The sequence below is a fragment of the Ipomoea triloba genome, chromosome 3 (assembly GCF_003576645.1).
Source record: "Ipomoea triloba cultivar NCNSP0323 chromosome 3, ASM357664v1".
NCBI lineage: Eukaryota > Viridiplantae > Streptophyta > Magnoliopsida > Solanales > Convolvulaceae > Ipomoea > Ipomoea triloba.
The window spans coordinates 20,940,143-20,959,421 of NC_044918.1; the positions used below are offsets into that span (position 1 = coordinate 20,940,143).

The window sequence follows — 19,279 nt, forward strand, 5'->3', positions numbered from 1 at the left end:
GTAAATATGTTCCTCCCCACGTCAATCTATTTTATTGTTTAGGGGAAATTATGCTTACTTATTTTTTAGTACAAGTAGTTAGTATGTTTGCTATCACTTTTTACTATCGTCCGACCATTAGAGGGCTTTGCTTATGTTCAATACATAATGACTAAAACTAACTTTGGCTGGTTAATCCGATCAGTTCATCGATGGTCAGCAAGTATGATGGTCTTGCATGTATTTCGTGTGTATCTCACTGACGTATTTAAAAAATCTCGTGAATTGACTTGAGTTACAGGTGTGGTTCTGGCTATATTGACTGCATCTTTTGACGTAACGGGTTATCCCTTACCTCGGGACCAAATTGGTTATTATTATTATTATTATTATTATTATTAAGATGACAAAGAAAAACAACAACCACTAATTAAGAGTAGACATTCGATAAATCCAACAAACAACATAGGAGAGGTAAATCTCACTAGGAAAACCCTTTTAAGTATGAGAATCATGCTCCACATACTCGATCATCCCTTTTGGAGCAAAATTATTACTATTCCTACTCCTACATGTGCGTCTACAATGCAATTAAATGATAATGATATGGGGTAAATAAGTTATAAATTTTACATTATATATGTGTGTAATTTATTACTCCGTATTAAATTGTATAGTAGGTGAAGTAATCTTTTAAACTAATATGCAACTAATCATCTCCTAGAATAAAGTCCAATGGAAGGCAAAGCCTTCCTGGAAATCAAAAGAATGCAATAAATAATGAAGATGTCAAGATGTAAGGAACAAGGACATGATTTTGAAGTAAACATTACTTTATTCAGATGGAACTCTAACTACAAAAAAGCTAATAGTAATATCCTGTTTACAAGGGGATTAAATAGCATAGAAGATGGAATGTTAAATTATAATGAATCCAGGCAATACAAGAAATAGTTTTGTATGATTGCTTCATATATATGCTTAATGTCAATGGTAGTAAGGGATGACTTTTGCTAAATCTGGTGTGCGGTTTATTCACCTGTATATCTGGGTTTTCGTCTCTCAGCAAACGCTGCAAGGCCTTCTAACCGATCTTTTGTGTTCAGAAGTTGGTCGTAGCAATCCTCCTCCAAAGCCAAACCCGATTCCAAATCCACCTCAAATCCTTTGTCAATAGCACGCTTTGCCATCTTTATTGCAAGCGGTCCCTGTAACAGGATATATTAGCGTGCATGTACAGCAATCTTTTGTATATACGCTTGTTGCTATCATGGTCTCTATTTTAACACTACAGAAATAGTATGTGCCAAATGCAGAAATATAACTGGAACCGAATGCATATGTTATGTATTGTAGTCTGTAGATAACTTCCAGCCTACATTTAGTTACTATGGTAACTTCGATGTACAAGAGTTGGTTAAATGGAAGGATAGAATTTATTCCGTTAACAAAACCATGCAGCTTGTACCTTTTGATTTATTTCTTGAGCAATTTCAAGTGCCTTTAGACGGGCTTCACCGGCAGGAACACAATAATTGACCAGCCCTGCATGAAAAATGGTCTTTGTAAGTACTGGGAACCTAGGAACTAGGCAAAAGTACAACCAAATTCCGAAATATGACAAACCCATCAGTAAGGCTTCTTTTCCATCAATTTTTCGAGCAGTAAAAATAAGATCCTTTGCTACTGATTTTCCAACCAATCTAGGAAGCCGTTGTGACCCACCGGCTCTGGAAAAGGCCAAATTATATGACAGAATCAGCAACAAGTCTTTCAACTATAAGCATATTGTGTTTTAAAGATTTAAACCTCTAGAGAAAGAGTATATTATAAGATCCTTTGAGTCACAACTAAATAATGGAAAGCTCCAACTTGTCCAATACAAGTCAGAACACAATCAATGCATAGGTAACAGCCTTGGGAACGATTCTAAGTTCACAGGTCATATACAAAACACATTACAGATGTTGTCTGTTTGGTTTAATACAAGAGGCATACCCAGGTATAATGGCAAGTCCTGTTTCTGGCAAGCCCAAAACTGCAGCCTCCCCTGTGTAACATTTAAGATAACAACTTCATAAAGGAAGCCAAAACAAGTACAATAACTTTGGGAGTCACAGATAGAGCAATTTACCACAAACCCTGAGATCACAACATAATGCCATTTCCAGTCCTCCACCCAAGGCTGCACCATCAATAGCAGCAATTGTAGGAATAGAAAGTGCCTAGTAACAGAGATGAAACTGTCAACAAATCATAGAAGTTATAAAGAAGTAAAATATTAGGTCCTTTCATTTATGTTCCAAAGAACAAGAAATGAACAGAAACATAGCAAAATATGACATGAAAAAAACTTCAGATGCCAATTTATAAACAATCACATAAATTAGTAAAAATAATGCTATATTTAAAAAAAAAAAAAAAAAGACCTCCAGCATGGAGAATGTTGACCGAAGAGTGTTCACAAATTCTTGGACTTCCAATGGAGTCATTGTCTTTCTCTCCTACAGACACAATTAGAATATCAAAAAGTCCATCAAACTAGTGAACTAGCCATCCATAGGTACAAATAAAATAGGAAAAATAATCAGCAGAAAGTTATTTGCTTAATTATATGAACATTGAACAACAAGTGTGACTGGATCAATATGTAGTGACATGACTATCTAATCTGCTAGCTAACTAGGGATAAGAGGCTGAGGATAAGGTCACCATCATCAAGAAGCATTTGATGAAGCTTCAAACTTTGCTTCAAGATGATGCCATGGAATCATTTGAGAAGCTAAGCTTCTTTGCTATCTAACATACTGACAGGAAATTAAAAGAGGTAGCATGATGAGCAATTGGCAGAAAGAATTCTATAAAACTTGGCAGAAAAGTTTTCTATAAATGAACACCATTGACTCAGGTTTTCTAAAATGACAGAAAGAATTCTATCAACTCCATGAGCTCAGGTTATAGAAAAAGGTAGCTGCACCAAGGAAATACTCAAAGAAAGAGGTGAGAAAGCTGCACTTAGCAGATTACCTAAGTCTAATTACATTAACCAACATTGCCTGAAAAGGCACAAAATTTACTGCTTCTGTAGTCTGAAACTTCTAGTAGCAATGAAATATTAGTTTCTAAAAATTACCCTCAATCTCTCACTATAAAGACAAAGTGTTAGGCAGTGATGAACAATTTTAATGTGTTCTCGCAAGTGCACGGATCACTGTAGTAATAGTGTGCAAAAGCAAGAGTCGAACCCACAGGGAATTGATACAATGCAATTACCCTCAATCTCTCACTATAAAGACATAAAGTGTTAGGCAGTAACTGATGTCAGTTACTGGCAAGTAACATGTCATAGAAAATAGAAAGTATACAGAGTGGAAAAGGCCTTTCTCCTGGAAAAGATAGGTTCTGCTATGCCATTGCTACTAGAAAGTACACAGAAAACAGAGCTTTCCTATTGAAAAAAGGGACACCATTAGAGCTGTATTTCAGTCCAGTCAATTTGAACATAATGAATACTAAGATATATTTTTCAGGAACTCCTACCAGAAACAAAGAAACCCGTGTGTAGGAAACTGTATGAAGCTAATGTCTTTAACTTTTCTAATATAGTTGCAGACTTGTAGTCTCCCTTAATTGTTGTAACATTTACCTCATCAGCCACAGAATTCCTAGAGTGGAAAGGGAGGGTAAATGAATATACAACAGTTGACCTTTCTTTAAGCTAAATCTTTTATGAGTGTAAACTAAGGTTATGCAACTAATCCTCAATACACTGTTATGCCACTTGCAGTTATTCAAATCCACTATGAAAGAATATTTAGCCATTTACCACTATTTGAAGTCAATTTTGATTTTTTTTTTTTTTTGCTTATTTGTTGAAAGTAATTAAATATCATCATTATATGTCATCAAGCCCTCTGTTTACACAAAAATCATAACTAAAAAACGAAAAAAAAAAAAAAAAAAAGTCAAGAATTTACCTTCAAATCAGCACCAGCACAAAATGCTGTCTGAACGGAGCTGCTGATCATTAAAACATTAGCCAAACGCTCATTATTTATTCTATCAAACACATGACGTAACTCTCTTAGCATAGCCTTCCCGATCGCATTCTTTCTGTCCGGCCTATCCAACTTAAGCTCCAAAATTCCTATCCATTAACAACTTTAAATTAATATAAATAAATTAAGGGGAAATCACAGTTCACTGGTTCTTTTCCACATTGACACAGCAAATTTGTAGACTCCACTAACTTCTACGAATAATCAGTACTAAAAATTTCGAAGATTCCACAGTTCCAATGAGTATTTACCAGAATCAGAGTCGGAAAGCTGCTCTAACTTTATGGATTGAGACGTCACTGGCTCTAAGATGAGAGTGCGCCTGTTCTGAAATTGCCATCGTTGAACTTGGGAATTGGAATTCAAAGAACTCAGGTGAGTGATTAGCTGAGAAGAAATGTAGGGTTTTGATTGTTTCAACAATTGTTGCTCAAACGATTTCGCTATGGAGCGTAAAACAACAACCATCTTCAACTCTGAGAGTAATCGCACTCAGAAGGTAGAAGTCGAAACTCAAGCTAAGCACTGTCACTTTTACTTACATCCTATAGTGCCGAACTTTAGGCTTGTTTACTTTAGAAAATTTATCTCCGGTTTTTTTTTTTTTAATTTAAATTTTTTATTGTATATTTTTTATTCCCCTGTTTAGAAAATTTATTTACTAACATTAATTTTTTTTTAATTTATAAAATTGCACAAGTTTAATTTCCAGTGATTTTAAAACTTTATATTTAAAATATTTGTTGGATATGTTTGGTTTAAATTGAATAAATATAATTTTTTTTACTTTTAAGTCTAATATATTTAAGATTTTTACATTTGATATTCGAACCAAATTCATATTTGTATATAACATAACTACTAAAAACATATCCGAACCAATAACCTATTAAATTCACCTAAAATTTAGTTTATATAATATTAATATTTTTTTGAGCTAATATTAAAAATATTTTTCGATATTTCATTTGAATGACTTGTATACATATAATTTTTGCTTTGATGTCTAATATATGTAAAATTTCAATATCTAATATCTGGATGAAAGTTGGATGAAAGTTGTATTATAGTGTAACATAACTAAAATATTCGAAGCAATAATTATTGAGTTCAATCAAAATATAAAACTTGGTGTAAATTTCAAGTTTTTAATTTTCATAATGTGAATAGTGTCTAATTTAAGTGTAAGCAAATAAGTTATATTTATATAAATAAATGCGAGTAGAAAAGATAAAATATGTTGATAAGGAAAAGAATATGAAAATGAATGTAATCATAGTAATGAATAAATATGTAAGTAGATAATGGTAAGAAGATCGTTATAGTGATATATATATCTAAATAGATGATAGATGATTTTTTTTTTCATTTAAAAAACGATTTTTAAAAGTTCTCTTGTTAACTGAAAAATGTTTTCAGTTTTCAAAATAAAAAACTGTACTAGTAAACATGTTTTCTGCTTTATATAATTCTCTGGTTTTCAAGTAAACTAAAGAAAATTTTCAGTTAGTAAATGGGTCGTAAAACTTTTATTTTTAGTCTTCAATTTTAAAATTTTGAATTTTTTCACTTTAAAATACAATGTAATAGGGTAAAATAGACTATCGAACTATTCATAAAGGTGTAAATGATGCAATTTGTTAGAAAAATACATACATACAACGGAAACATCAATCGCTTTTTCTAGATTCTACGTTAAAGAGAGTTTAATGATTTTACCTTAGAAGCGTGCTTTGGCAGAATCAAAAGCCTTGAGCCGTCCAATTGTCCGGCTACTTACCAAGTATGCGAGAACACCCAGAGATTTTCTTACATGAGAAATTGTTTTCCCCTTTCTCTTCTCTTTAAGAAATGGGCAAGACTTATTTATATAGCCTAGTTTGAGTTCAAACAGTTGTTATGCCATGGAACCGGGTCCATATTCACAATTTCATAACTCCATGTTCATAATTTCATAAATCCATGTGCACGGTTTTATAACTCCATGTTCACAATTTCATAATTCTATGTTCACAATTTCATAACTTCATGTTCACAATTTCATAGCTCTATGTTCACAATTTTATAAGTCTATGTTCACAATTTCATAAATCTATATTGTGAACATAGAGTTCTAAAATTGTAAATATAGAATTCAAAATTACATATATAAATTGTGAACATAAAGTTTTAAAATTGTGAGCATAAAGTTATAAAATTATGAACATAGACTCAGGTCCACCTCGTAAGGTGAATCCGGGTCCATAGCATAATTTTCCGAGTTCAAAGGTGCTAGCCTTTAAGTGATGGGATGTTGTGCACCGCAGTTCACTCATAAGTGCACCACACCCCAACAAGTAGTACACCACCAAAATATACATGGTACAAAAAATTACCAAAATGTCATTGCGTTTCTTTCCAATTACTTTTTGTCCTTTATTTTCCTTTATTATTGTGTGCATGACTAATGTATATAGTAAGTTTTTAAAAAAATTATTTAAAAATTAAATAAATCAAATTCTTAAAATAAGAATTTAGTTGGTATGTTTTCAAGATAATATTAAACATTTTAACTAATTTTTCAACAAACACATTTATGAGAATGGATTTTTTAAGAATTTAATTGGTGAAAATAATACAATTGTTAATCCTAGATAATTTTCTATTGATACATGTTCATTTTTAATATACTCTAATTTTTTTTTTAAAAAAAATATATTATATTTATTTTGTATCAAAATATCGTGAACATACTAAAAATAATCTTACTAAAAAAAAGACATGCATCACTGTCAGGTTCCCTTCCAAGATGGACCTTAGGGTCCACAATATAATTTACCCAAAAAAGTACCAAAAGGCCTCCAAGTAACATTGTTAGGAGAGTATAGAAAATGTATCTCTAAATTACTTTGTTGTTGATTATTGTTGATGCATGAGAAATTACAATTTTATTAACTTAGAGATTGTTATCTAGTTGATGAAGAGAGCAGGTGACAATACATATACTCTAAAAGCTTTTGGAAGAACTTACAAATATTCGCTACAAAGAACATAATCCTAAATCCGCAAAACCAAATATGACAACTAAAAGAATCAAATTGACAAGAAGGGAAACTGTGGATATAAATGGAGTGAAGGCACTGAAAGAATAGAATAGAGTGATAGACAATGAGTCACTTCCTGAACACTACTACATATTTGCTTTACCCCTTGGTTGAAGAGCAACCTTTCGCACGAAATCCCCTTCAGAGGTAACGAAGTAGGTTACCTGTGGCACAGAATTGAAGGGAGAGATCAGAATAGATTATGCTTCTTCATCCAGGATATCAGAGTTCGTAATTCATTCGTAAAAAACCAACTTTCTAGTACTCACAATTTCTAAATCGGTGACTTTATGGAGAAGGAAACCATTTGTTATTTCCCTGACAGAACCACGAACATGCAAAAGATAGTTATGGCACGATATGATGGATGTGCAAATTAGTCTCAGAGTTTCCAGAATGGTGGAAAGCTTACATGCTGTAAAGGAATTCTTGATTTGCTGATATCATGTCTGGTCCATAGACAGGACTTACATTGCTCGAATCATCAAGATCACCTTTATGGACATAGTTATTACAACCTTTCCTGCTAAGATACGCATTCTAAAATGGTAAACAAGAAAAGGGGAGTGTGTTAAAACGGTTTACAAGTATTCAGTCTCAAGTTCAGTTTGCAAACCGTGATATGCTGATATCTAATAGTATGACAGGGCAAATTATCAAAATTCTTGCATTCTCATGGTTTTTAAGCAACTTCGTTTTTTGTTTTGTATTGTTTTAATCTGAAAGTAAACATCGTTTCACTTTGAACTTGTCTTACCACTCCATATTTGAGAAATATATGAATTAAAGGCTCAAAGCTTTTCTCTATTTTCCTGTCCTTAACATCTTCACCACAGGCTACCAATGGATGAAAACCCACAACAATGTGCCTGCAATAAAGCAAGAACAAAAGAACAGGCAAGCTATAGTTATTGCGACCAATTTGCTCTCGTTTATTGTTAAAAATCATATCTAAATGTACCAATAACTTTGGCTGTCTTCAAGTATGTTTATCAGCCATTTTAGTTGCTCCTCTTTCTTACTGCTTGAAACATCCTGAAAAATTCAAGAAGCTCGTGTAATTTCAGCAAGTGCAATCCGATAAAGAAAATAAAATGGGAAGCATAATTAGGCAACTAGCGGCCATTTCATAAATGTATATTATATGATGCTAAGGGTCCCTAGAACTCAAGACTATTACGAAAGATGTATCTGCAATTAAGTTTTTACATTTCATGTCATACAAGTTAACTAATTGTGCTAATTGAAGACGATATCTCAAAATCACTTTGTGATTCACACCCTATTTAATACTTATAACCTGTGAGCCATGCTAAAATGTTGCTTAAGATGGAAGACAGCATTCCTTCAACACTCCATGTGGTACTTAAAATATGCATGAGCTATCATTAACTCGAGGGACAAATATATATTGATAGAGGATTGTCAGAAACAAAAGTTGCAATCCATGGCACATTTTTTAGCAAACCCAAGCATCAAACCACTAAAGAAAAGCAATTTAGCCGATGTATAATAATATACAGAGTAAGAACAAAACCTGATATAATGTAGTATCTATAGCAATAAGGTCTAAGGTACGTCCATGCGTGACTTCAATGTGTTTAAAGTAGTAATTTCCACTTTGTCCTTTCAAAGCTTGAACTGTATACCTACAAGCTAAGGACAGCTGATGCGAAGTAGGAAAGATGATTTCTTAAAAATGATAAAATCAAGAATCTACTTGTAGAATGTAAATATAAAGGAGCCATGTCAGCTGGAGAATCTACAAGAGAGGTGAAGGGAGAAAAAGGATTTTGCCAAAAGGATAGCTTACCATGGAACTTCTAGTGACTGGTAATACTGGGTTGCCTGTTTAAGAAATATAAACAAAAGAATCTATGTCAGATTCTTAACGGTAATAATAGGGTCAGCTCAGCATACAAGTGTTAGAATCTTTTATGCCACATTTAAACAAAGAGTTAATTGCAGAAAAATGCATTGGAACTTTTATGTCAAGTATGAGCAAAATTTCCTCTGCCTAACAGAATTTCAGAGAATACTCTCCAGGTAGCAATGTATTTTGTATAAATAGAAATGCAAAGGATTACATGGAAATATTTAACAAGCCATGCGTGTAGGAAAACTGGCAAAGGGTTTTTTCACACTGAAACAAATCAGCCTTACCTCATATCTCACTTACAAATGGAAATTGTTCTTAAGGCTTTAGGAGAAATGGAAAATGAGAATATATTTTTAACCTAAAATCCATTTCTTGGCCATTTGAAAAGCTTGTATAGATATGTCTCTAATCCATAATGCAAATTGTTTTGCCATACACTAGTATGAACTGCATGGTAAATCCTAGATATGGCATCTTCAGTCCTCACCAACTACTGAGAAAATTTTCAAGTTACTAATTAATCTGGAACAAAAAAAAAAGGGAAAAAAAAAAGGAACTTTACACTGTTTGAATGTCATCTGTGTGCAAAAAAGTACCAGTGCATTCACACAAAAAAAAATGAAAATAATATTAAATTTTTGGCTAGATACAAGTTCTTTTGTTTTGATTATCATCAATCGCCTTACATTTTGCACGAGTGGATCACCTTCTCCAAGTTCACTAATGTTGATCACAAATTTAGCTCTGTTCTTCTTTGCAACCATCTCCATCTTCACGCGACACAACATCATAATTTCCAGTCAAAACAGGTAATCCATAAATATAGAAAGATAACTTGCAAGCAATATTTCTAATTAAATGCATGTTACTTTCAACATATACATCAAAAAGAGGAAAAGCAAAAATGTAAGGTTAGTTCCAACATATACATCAAAAAGAGGAAAAGCAAAAAAGTAAGGGAGACATTACACCCCTCACTACAGTCTACAGATGGCTAGCAAAACCAGTTAGAGTAATAAAAACTAGAGAACTAATAAGCCTATTACAGCAAATGGAATCTACATTTTCAACTCAAATCTTTTCATAATCTAGAAAACGCCCCTACCTGGTTATGGACTCATGGGCAGTGCTATTCTCTTCAAGGTGTACTGTTTGATTGGAGATTTAAAGTCAATGTGCCATTTAAAGTAACAATTTAAGAAGCAGAAACTATGAATGAATTACATAGTGTATCTAATCAGTTTCCAGCTCCCTCTTATAATGCAAATTGATTTGATATAAGCTTTAAAATCAAATCTACCAGGAAATCAACTTCCTCACTTGTTGCCACAAATACAGATCCAATCTAAACAAATTCAACTTACTACTTACTAGCATCATCACACGTCACAACGCCACAGAGACACAAGCCGAAGCATTTCGTCAAACAGTTAAAAGGGATTACGCAAAGCAACTGCGAAACTGACCTGCTTGAGAAGATGGATCTGTTCCTGAAGAGGCCTAAAACCCCCTGAAACACTGATGAAATACGTGTCCACAGAATCATTGTCGCCATAGAGAGACCTCTGGAACTGTCCCGTGTTGAGAACAACGTAAAGAGCAAAGCAGAGAGCCACCTGAGTGAACAAAGTACAAACCCATGATCCTCTTCCCATTGCCATCAAAAGCTAAATCACCATTCTCTCCCACCAAGAAACATCTCCAGCTGGCAATGTTATATATATATATATATATATATATATATATAGCAAATTTCCTAGTCCAGGTCTTCATGATCTATTACTGGTATTAAGAACAAGCTAAGCTGCTCAGGTAGACCGTCACCAATCATTATTTCATAGATTATGATTTAGGTGGCTGGTGGACCTAAAATGTATATTTTAATATATGAAAGGTATTTTATTTAAAAATATATTATTATTTTCTTATAATTTTATGTGTCTAATTTGATTATTGAAAATTGGCTGAAATTATTTTTAATTCAATTTTTTATTTTTTTTAAAGAAATTCAATTTTTCATAATATTAAGTTTAATATTGGTATATAAAATTTATATATTTAGAAGTTATATTAAACAAAATAAATTAAATTTAACAATAATTAAAAAATATTATAAAAATAAACCAAAAAAAAAACGAGGAGTTGTTTTAATCATAAATAATAAATAAGATAAATAAAATGGAACAGAGAAAGTATGTATATTATTTTATATATTATCAAATAATTTATCATTTCAAAAAAAAATTATATTCAATATATAAATAATACAAATAATGTATAGTTAATATATTAAAATGTATCTTTTATTGATAGTGGATAGAGAAATTTGTCACTGGTCACTTCTAGAACTTAATTACATTGAGTGTAGTTTGTAAGAAAAAGACGTTGATTAATCCATTAATCATTATTATCGGAAATTTTCGGAATATACTAGGCTCAGTGGGCCAGTGGCGCACTTGCTATTAATTTTCGAAACAGTTTATTCTAACTTTATTCCTCAATTATAACAGTATTTCATTTTTGGTATTCAATTTTAATTTTTTTTATTAATTTTAAAATATTCTTAAATTGTTATAAAGATAATTTATTGTGGACATGATGTGCATTGATTTATTGTGTGAGGGAATAAAAGTAAAGAGTAAAATTTGGAAGTTCAAGTAGCATTTTCCGAGTAACAAAATCTCGTTCCATTTAATTCTTTGTGCTACCCAAAAAAATAATAATAATAATTTGTGAGTGTTTTTTTTTTTGAGTACGACTCTATGTTAGAATGTAGTATCTGTGCATAGTTACTTCCTCAACCTACTAAAGTATAAAGAGTCCACAGTTGCCTCCACTAAGGCTTGAACCCACTCCCACAGTTGCCTCCACTAAGGCTTGAACCCACTCCCATCATCCATGTGGGAGTGTTCACCAAGACACCAGGTGCCACTAGACCACAAGGTCTTTGGCAATTAGTGTTTAATCTATTGGTTTAGGCATTCTTATGATTAGTTCAATATTATTATTTTTCTTGGGTGAGTAAATAATATATTACAATTAATTGAATTTCATAAAATGCAGAACCGGCCATCAACCATCGTTACCCATTGGGCCATTTTGTCCTTACAATCCAATAATATTTGCTGATTATACTATGGACCAGGTCCATTTTTCAATGTTAATCTTGGTCCAAAACAATACTCATATTACTTATCTACGTTTAACATATTATGCACATTTAATTAGCAAATTATGTACCTCTAAATAAATTGAATGTATATAATATATTAATTGTAGATATATTATCTGGACAGCATCCATCATATGCGGCAAATTATTGTCTATGGACCATGGTCCATACAATGGTGTGTGAACCATAACAAAAAGTATATTATTTTTTTTAGTACTACTGACTCTGTTACAATGTTGTATCTGTTCACAAAGAGTCAACAGTTGCCTCCACTGAGGTTCAAACCCACTCTCATCATTTATATGGGAGTGTAAATCGGGACACCAGGTGCCACTAGACCACAAGGTCTTTGGCAAAAAGTATATAGTTAATATACTAAAAATACATTATTCATGTACTAGATGTATATTATACACAATAATATATTTTCTCTGAATACAATGTACATTTTTAATATACTAAAAATATATTATTTGTGTACTGAATATACATTATTTGATAGTATGATTTACACAATAATAATTGACCTTATGCATAGTAAACCTGATCCATAATACAACAATTGAAACTCCAATATTAGCATACACCCTCGAAATGGGCCTAAAGTTTTTTTTATAAACTTCCAATTTTCATAGGCCCATTTATATGAATGATACCCATTTTAGATTCAAATGTTTTCTTTTTCCAATTTTGAAGTTAAAAATATTATTTTAAAAGATTGCATTTTAATCTTGAGAGCTCTCAATGTTCTTATCCTGAAAATTTGATGGATGAGATACTTGAGCACACCATACCATACCATCAATGATTCAATGTTTATATTACAAAAGTACTTTATATGTAATAAGTAACAATAATGCTTAAACCACTAGGGAATTAGTTTATGACTAGGGCTGTTAACGAACCGAACATAAACGAACGGAGGTTGTTCGTGTTCGTGTTTGTTTGTTAAGGTTTTTGAAAATACTATTCGTGTTCGTTTGTTAAGCGTTCGTTAGTGTTCGTTAACGTTCGCGATTCGCAAACGTTAACAAACATGTTCGCAAACATGTTCATTTACGTTCATGAACACATTCGTGAACATTTAATAATGAAACACATGTACATGTTCATGAACACAATTTGTTCGTGAATAATAAATAATTTATGTTAATGAGCAATTTATATGTTTGTAAACATGTTTGCGAACATTATTAAACGAACATTAAACGAGCTTGTTCGCGAACACTACTAAACGAACACAAACGAGCTTGTTCGTGAACACTTAGCAAACGAGCTTGTCACTGTTCAGATTCTGTTCGTTTATTAATCGAGCTCTAAGTTTTGTTTGTTAATGTTCGTTTACCTTAACAAACGAACATTTACCGAGCTTGAACACGAGTAGTTTGTCGAAAGCTCTGTTCGCTAACACCCCTATTTATGACAATTTAAATATAAGGGTATTTAAAAAAAAATTCTAATTATATGCCACTAACTATATATTTTGATCTCTCATTTTCAAAAGTTACAAATATCACTCCTTAATTTTACGAAAATATTGTAATTTCAATTATTGATAAACGTTTTCTAATGTAATGAATTTTATTGTGTATATAGACATTTAAGTAATTTCACTTCTTTTATACCAACGACAAAGCCTTAAAAATGTTAAAGGGGTGAAGCTAAGAGATCAAATTTTCAATATTCCTATAAAATTGGGTGACATTTATAATCTTTTAAAGTATATGATAAAAATGGCATATATAATTAAAAGACTAAAAAGTTATTTTCCTAAACATTAGCATATTACAAACCATTTCTTGGCATTGTGCAATTAGCACTGACACATATCTTTATATAGTGTAGCCTGCTGGATATCGATTATGGAATCTCAAAGACTCAAACTATGGGATGCGACATTTTCATTGGACAATGGCAGTGAGGTTGTCATTTTTTTTTTTTTTTTTGAAGCTTGTCATTTTCTCTTCTCGCAATAATATTGGTGTATAGCACCTATACATCAATACCGCATTAAATATTTATCCAACCTTAAAATTATATGTGACCACATTACGGTTTTGATTTGGAATTGGCGGTTTATGGTTCCGGAAAATGACAAAATGAAATTGGAACAGTTTAGGAAGGTTGTTTCGGCTTCGTTTGAACCATTAGTTCGAATCGTATTTTTATTTATTTATTTATTTATTATAAATACTATTTTCAATGTTTAAATGCAACAATTCATTTTTTTAAAATCACCATAAAATTTTAAAGAATGGTTATATCAAATATTTAATCGTTAAAGTTAAACTTAAAAAATAAAAATAATTTTGGGTTTGCACTTAACGTTTCCAAGATTAAGTTGCCTGCATATCTAATTGAAATTTCAATAAGAATTTAGGCCACGTAGTTCTCTTACCTTTTCTTTTTTGATGTTATATTTTTTAAGAGTCATTGGCTTCCATTTTCATAGCATTGTTCTTCTTTTTCTTCTTAATTTTTTGTTGGTTTGGAACCGAAATTGACGATTCTAAATCTCAATTTTATCAAACTGGAACCGGAACCGAAACCGTATTGTATGGTTCCGATTTTGGTTCGATTCTACATTAAACGGTTCGAATCGAACCGTGATCATCCCTACTTTAAACTAATAATGTAAAACTCACTTACTGATTGCAAGCACAACTTACCTTCCCCATGTGAGAATTATGGACTAATATGGACCATACATTTTACAAGATCAATGGCCAGATGTGGATCTCAAATTTATGGCTACATCTCAAAATTTGAGGCCGCATGCATGCACAACTTAATAACTAACTAAGGGCATATCAATAAATGAGGAATCCAATAACTAATAACAAAAATACGTTGCACAACCTATAACAATGGGTTGGATAATCAACACAGAAGAACACATGCTAACAAGAAAGGCATAACTACTCATGAACTTAGAGTCCTTAATATCTAATATCCAATTAGCGTTGTTATACCTCTCTAGTACATTTGGATATCTCGTATAGTATAGTTCAAAGTCACGATTATTACTTAAGTATCTCATCATTGGGTTACTAGTATACCTATTAAGTTTACTAATTACAAAGGTAATATCCGACCTAGTACAAGTTATTAGATACATCAAACTTCTAATAATCTTAGAATATTCTACTTGAGAAATACACTCTCTTTGACTTTTGGATAGATGTACATTAGTATCTAACGGTGTCTTAGACAATTAATTATCATCCTTGTTAAATATCCCAATGATTTTATCAATATAATGAGATTGACTCAACACGTACAAGACCATCATGTCTTCTACTGATTTTAATCCCAAAGATTAAATCCGCCAAACTGATACACTTCATGTCAAATCTCGAATTTAATATGCTTTTGATTGATTTGATCATTTGATCGTTACTACCAATGATAAGTATATCATCCACGTATAAACAATGAATTGAATGACATAACCGTCTATCGTATCCTTTACGTAGACACATTTGTCACTCTCGTTTATCTTGAACCCATTGGTTATTATTGTATGATATGATCAAACTTCTCGTGTCATTGGCTCATAGCTTAGACGTTTGTTTTAAACTATACAATGATTTAAATAATTTACAGACTTTCTTCTCTTGGCCCGTAATGATAAAACACTCTTGTTGTTCTATATAGATATTATCTTCATCTAACTCGTCGTATAAGAAAGTTGTTTTCACATTCATATGATGAAATTCTAACTTTCATAATACAACAATGGCAAGTATCATCCTAATGAAATTTATTCTTGTCGTGAGAGAATAAGAGATCAGAGTGTGTGTATATAATGTGTTACATATAATTTTTCCTATTTAAAGAATAAAATGGACTAAAGTATTGATTTATTCAAATAAAATCCTTTTTTTTTTCTGCGCCTCTCACAAGTAAATTAGTAGTAAAAATAATAAAATAATCCCATTATGTCACCTTTTATTTGTTTGCCCTATTTTCTTTTTACTTAATTCCAAAATAGAATCTATATTTTTAATTTGAACACTGCTAACTTTTTATTTATATTTTTCTATTTTGCTCTTATTATTTTAAACTTCTTAAATTTATTTGACTAGATGAGTGAATTTGGAACTTGGAAGAAAAAAAAAATCTAAAAAATAATATCACATCTTACTTACAACACGTTTGGTTCATGGAATGAATTTTGAGGTAATAGGAATGCTATTCCATAAGAAATGGAATAGGCAAGGAATAGAATAGGAATTGTATTCTATTGTTTGGTTCGCAGAAAGAATGGACTTTAGGAATTATATTACAGTGTTTGGTTGGTTTAAGGAATAGAAATGAAATATGTTTTAAAAGACAAAAATACCCTTATAAAATATTTAATAATAATAATAATAATAATAATAATATAATAATAATAATAAGGACATTCATGTTATTATTATTATTATTATTATTATTATTATTATTATTATTATTATGATGTAATAATAAAATAAAACTTATAATAATATTAATAACAATAATAAGAAAAAAGGAATAATAATAATAATAATAATAATAATAATAATAATACAAAACAAAATTATATATAAAATAATTTCTTAAAACACAAATTAGAGTTTTTGATCCCACATTGATAACTCATGAAGAGGAGCTCATTTGAGCTCCTCTATATAAGAGATGCTAGCATTGTTTCTCTTTTGAAATTAACAACAAGATGAGGAAGCCTTAAAGAGCAAAAACTCATTGATTTAAGGAGCTTTAATTGCTCTTAGTTACAAGTTTTTTTTAAATAAAAAAATGTATTAATATTATTATTATTAATTAATTACATTTTTAATATATAAATATAAATAAATAAATAAATATATTTATTTATTTATTTATTTAAATAAACAAATATTATATATAAGGATTATAATATAATAAAAAGAGTATTTTTGGTACTATAGTATAAAAGCTATTCCCAAATACTTGGGAATAGCTAATACTAGGGGGTCCCCTAGGAATGGCTATTCCCTTTGCAGAGGGAATAGCTCATTTCCGGGAATGCTATTCCCAGGAATAGAATGACGAAATAAGAAATGGAATACCATTCTCGACCTATTCCACGAACCAATTATTTCTTTAAAAATCATGTCAAACAATTACTCTCATAAAATAAGACGAAACATGAAGATGAAGTGAAAAGAATGGCAAGACACTATCCATATAGAATGAGAATGATGCCATTGGAAAGGAAAGTTTTAGAATTGGAAATTGGAAGCAAAAAAAGAAATGGGGAAGGACAGGGAATGGATTAGTTTAATTAGGAGCTTTGATGATTCCAAGATAATCAATGTGCACTATATATATAATTGATATCGAGAAGTCATAAACATAACAAAAAAAAAATGGAGATTTTAGTTCATCAATTATATCCATATTGTAGATTCGATCAGTTCATAAATTATTATCATACATAAGTTTTCCTTTTAATTATGTATAAAGTGCATTTTAAAATTTCAAATTATTGAGAGACACTTTAATCAATTTTTATTTATATCATTTTGTATTAAATAATTAATTAAACATTGAGTTTCTATTAAATAATTAATTAATCATTTCAGGGTATATTACTTATCAAATACAAAATGATATAAAATAAAAAATGCAATGGTGCCTCCCAATAATTTGAAAATTTAAAATGCATTATTAATATTAATATAATGTGTTAATCGTGAACTAAAATTGTCACTTTACACATAATTAAAGAAGAAATTTGTGTATAGTAATAATTTATGGACTGAATCTATAATATATGTATATTTAATAGACCAAAACCGCTAATTTTCCTTATAAAATAAAAAGCTTGTTGTGTTTTGCTAATTTAACGAATGGTAGAATAAATAAAGTGCATTCCAATAAATTGTACGTAAAAGAGCAATTTAAAAAATTGCATGAACTTTAAAAAGTACACCATTCAAAATAACAAAATACATCAATCCTTTAGTTGCAATTTTATATCCTAATTAAATTGGTCGGATAGTTAATTTGGTAACCATAAAGTTCAAATTTAATTCTATGTGGTGCTACCTATTCCCCTTCTTGTTTTGAGTTGGTCCCTCCTTGTAATTCAGGTCAAAATATGTACATGATAGTAACTACGAATTTTACCGTGATTATGCGTTTTTTCATATATCAAAGTATGTATATGGTAGTTAGTGCTGTGCACATTCATATGTTTACACCTGAGCGAGTAATTTTATTTGATGTACCTCTTCTATTAGGGTGTAAAAAAACATAGATAAAAATTTTTTATTTAAGATTTTTATTTTTCTCTTTTGATTTTATGAAAAGAAATGAGTGGCGCATAATTCCACCTTAGTTAATTAGTTTACGAAAATTATTACACTGGAGAAACTAATTAGGAGAAGTGAGGAAATTATTCACAAAGGGCCGTATATATCAAACAGTGATTACTGATTAGAATAGTAATAAAACGGATCCATAGTTTTGGTGACCTAGTGAAGTAGCAATAGTTCTTGTGATTAATTAATAATCACTGGGAATTTTCAACTCTTCCATGTCAGAGCTAGTGGGCCCCAAATTCCCAATATTACAACTTTTTGTATGGGGGTGGAGATGAGAGCCAAAACCTTGTAATCTTCCAAGGTGTGTCTGTGTGTGTGAAATTACAATGGACTAAGCTTGTATTAAGATGTCTGAAAGAATGTTTTGGCCATAGTTCTAAAAATAGAAATTAGAACCAGAACCTGAATTAGAAAGAAGGTTTCAGAACTTGCAATTTAAATTGTAAGGTTCTGAATTTAACATGATTTTCTTTATTTTTTAATCGCTAATTCGATTCTAAAGTAATAACGTAAACTCTAGTATAGTTCAAGTAACATTAATATTGTTCAAAGCAATAGAGGTAAATAGAATAATAATGTTTCATAGTACAAGATTGAGCAAAAGAGTCGTAAAGTACTAAAGTAAAAGACGCATAGTATGAAAGTCAGAAGAGTAGTAGGGTAGTAAAGCTATATATGAAGTACTGAAGGAATGAGATGAAACCCTTATTTTATTAGGGAATGAGTTTTGCAATTAAGGGATAATCAAAACACATAGTAGTGTTTTAAAAATC

The 19,279-nt window shown here is 30.9% G+C and overlaps 2 protein-coding genes across 2 annotated transcripts; both read right to left on the bottom strand.

The window, feature by feature from the left end:
* Window positions 1-794: 794 nt before the first annotated feature.
* Window positions 795-4,562, bottom strand: LOC116013760 (probable enoyl-CoA hydratase 2, mitochondrial). Its single transcript, XM_031253680.1, has 8 exons — window positions 4,289-4,562; window positions 3,957-4,126; window positions 2,409-2,483; window positions 2,114-2,204; window positions 1,978-2,029; window positions 1,606-1,709; window positions 1,448-1,524; window positions 795-1,187 (listed from the first exon to the last, which is right to left on the bottom strand). Exons 1-8 carry the CDS (start codon window positions 4,503-4,505, stop codon window positions 1,011-1,013), a joined length of 963 nt encoding a protein of 320 aa, XP_031109540.1. The 5' UTR covers window positions 4,506-4,562; the 3' UTR covers window positions 795-1,010.
* Window positions 4,563-6,945: 2,383 nt separating this feature from the next.
* Window positions 6,946-10,700, bottom strand: LOC116013929. Its single transcript, XM_031253895.1, has 9 exons — window positions 10,466-10,700; window positions 9,686-9,769; window positions 8,934-8,968; window positions 8,658-8,769; window positions 8,082-8,155; window positions 7,878-7,989; window positions 7,533-7,660; window positions 7,390-7,438; window positions 6,946-7,284 (listed from the first exon to the last, which is right to left on the bottom strand). The coding sequence occupies exons 1-9, from the start codon at window positions 10,658-10,660 to the stop codon at window positions 7,207-7,209; spliced, it is 867 nt and encodes a 288-aa protein (XP_031109755.1). The 5' UTR covers window positions 10,661-10,700; the 3' UTR covers window positions 6,946-7,206.
* Window positions 10,701-19,279: the final 8,579 nt, after the last annotated feature.

Excerpts from the sequence above, each read along its gene's own strand:
- LOC116013760 (XM_031253680.1), bottom strand. The coding sequence starts at position 4,505 with ATGGTTGTTGTTTTACGCTCCATAGCGAAATCGTTTGAGCAACAATTG. Across the intron at positions 2,030-2,113 it reads TTGTGATCTCAGGGTTTGTG|GGGAGGCTGCAGTTTTGGGC; the intron begins GTAAATTGCTCT and ends AATGTTACACAG. Across the intron at positions 1,188-1,447 it reads CTCAAGAAATAAATCAAAAG|GGACCGCTTGCAATAAAGAT; the intron begins GTACAAGCTGCA and ends ATCCTGTTACAG.
- LOC116013929 (XM_031253895.1), bottom strand. The coding sequence starts at position 10,660 with ATGGCAATGGGAAGAGGATCATGGGTTTGTACTTTGTTCACTCAGGTG. Across the intron at positions 9,770-10,465 it reads AGATCCATCTTCTCAAGCAG|ATGGAGATGGTTGCAAAGAA; the intron begins GTCAGTTTCGCA and ends TGTCGCGTGAAG. Across the intron at positions 7,439-7,532 it reads CAAGAATTCCTTTACAGCAT|GGAAATAACAAATGGTTTCC; the intron begins GTAAGCTTTCCA and ends TGGTTCTGTCAG.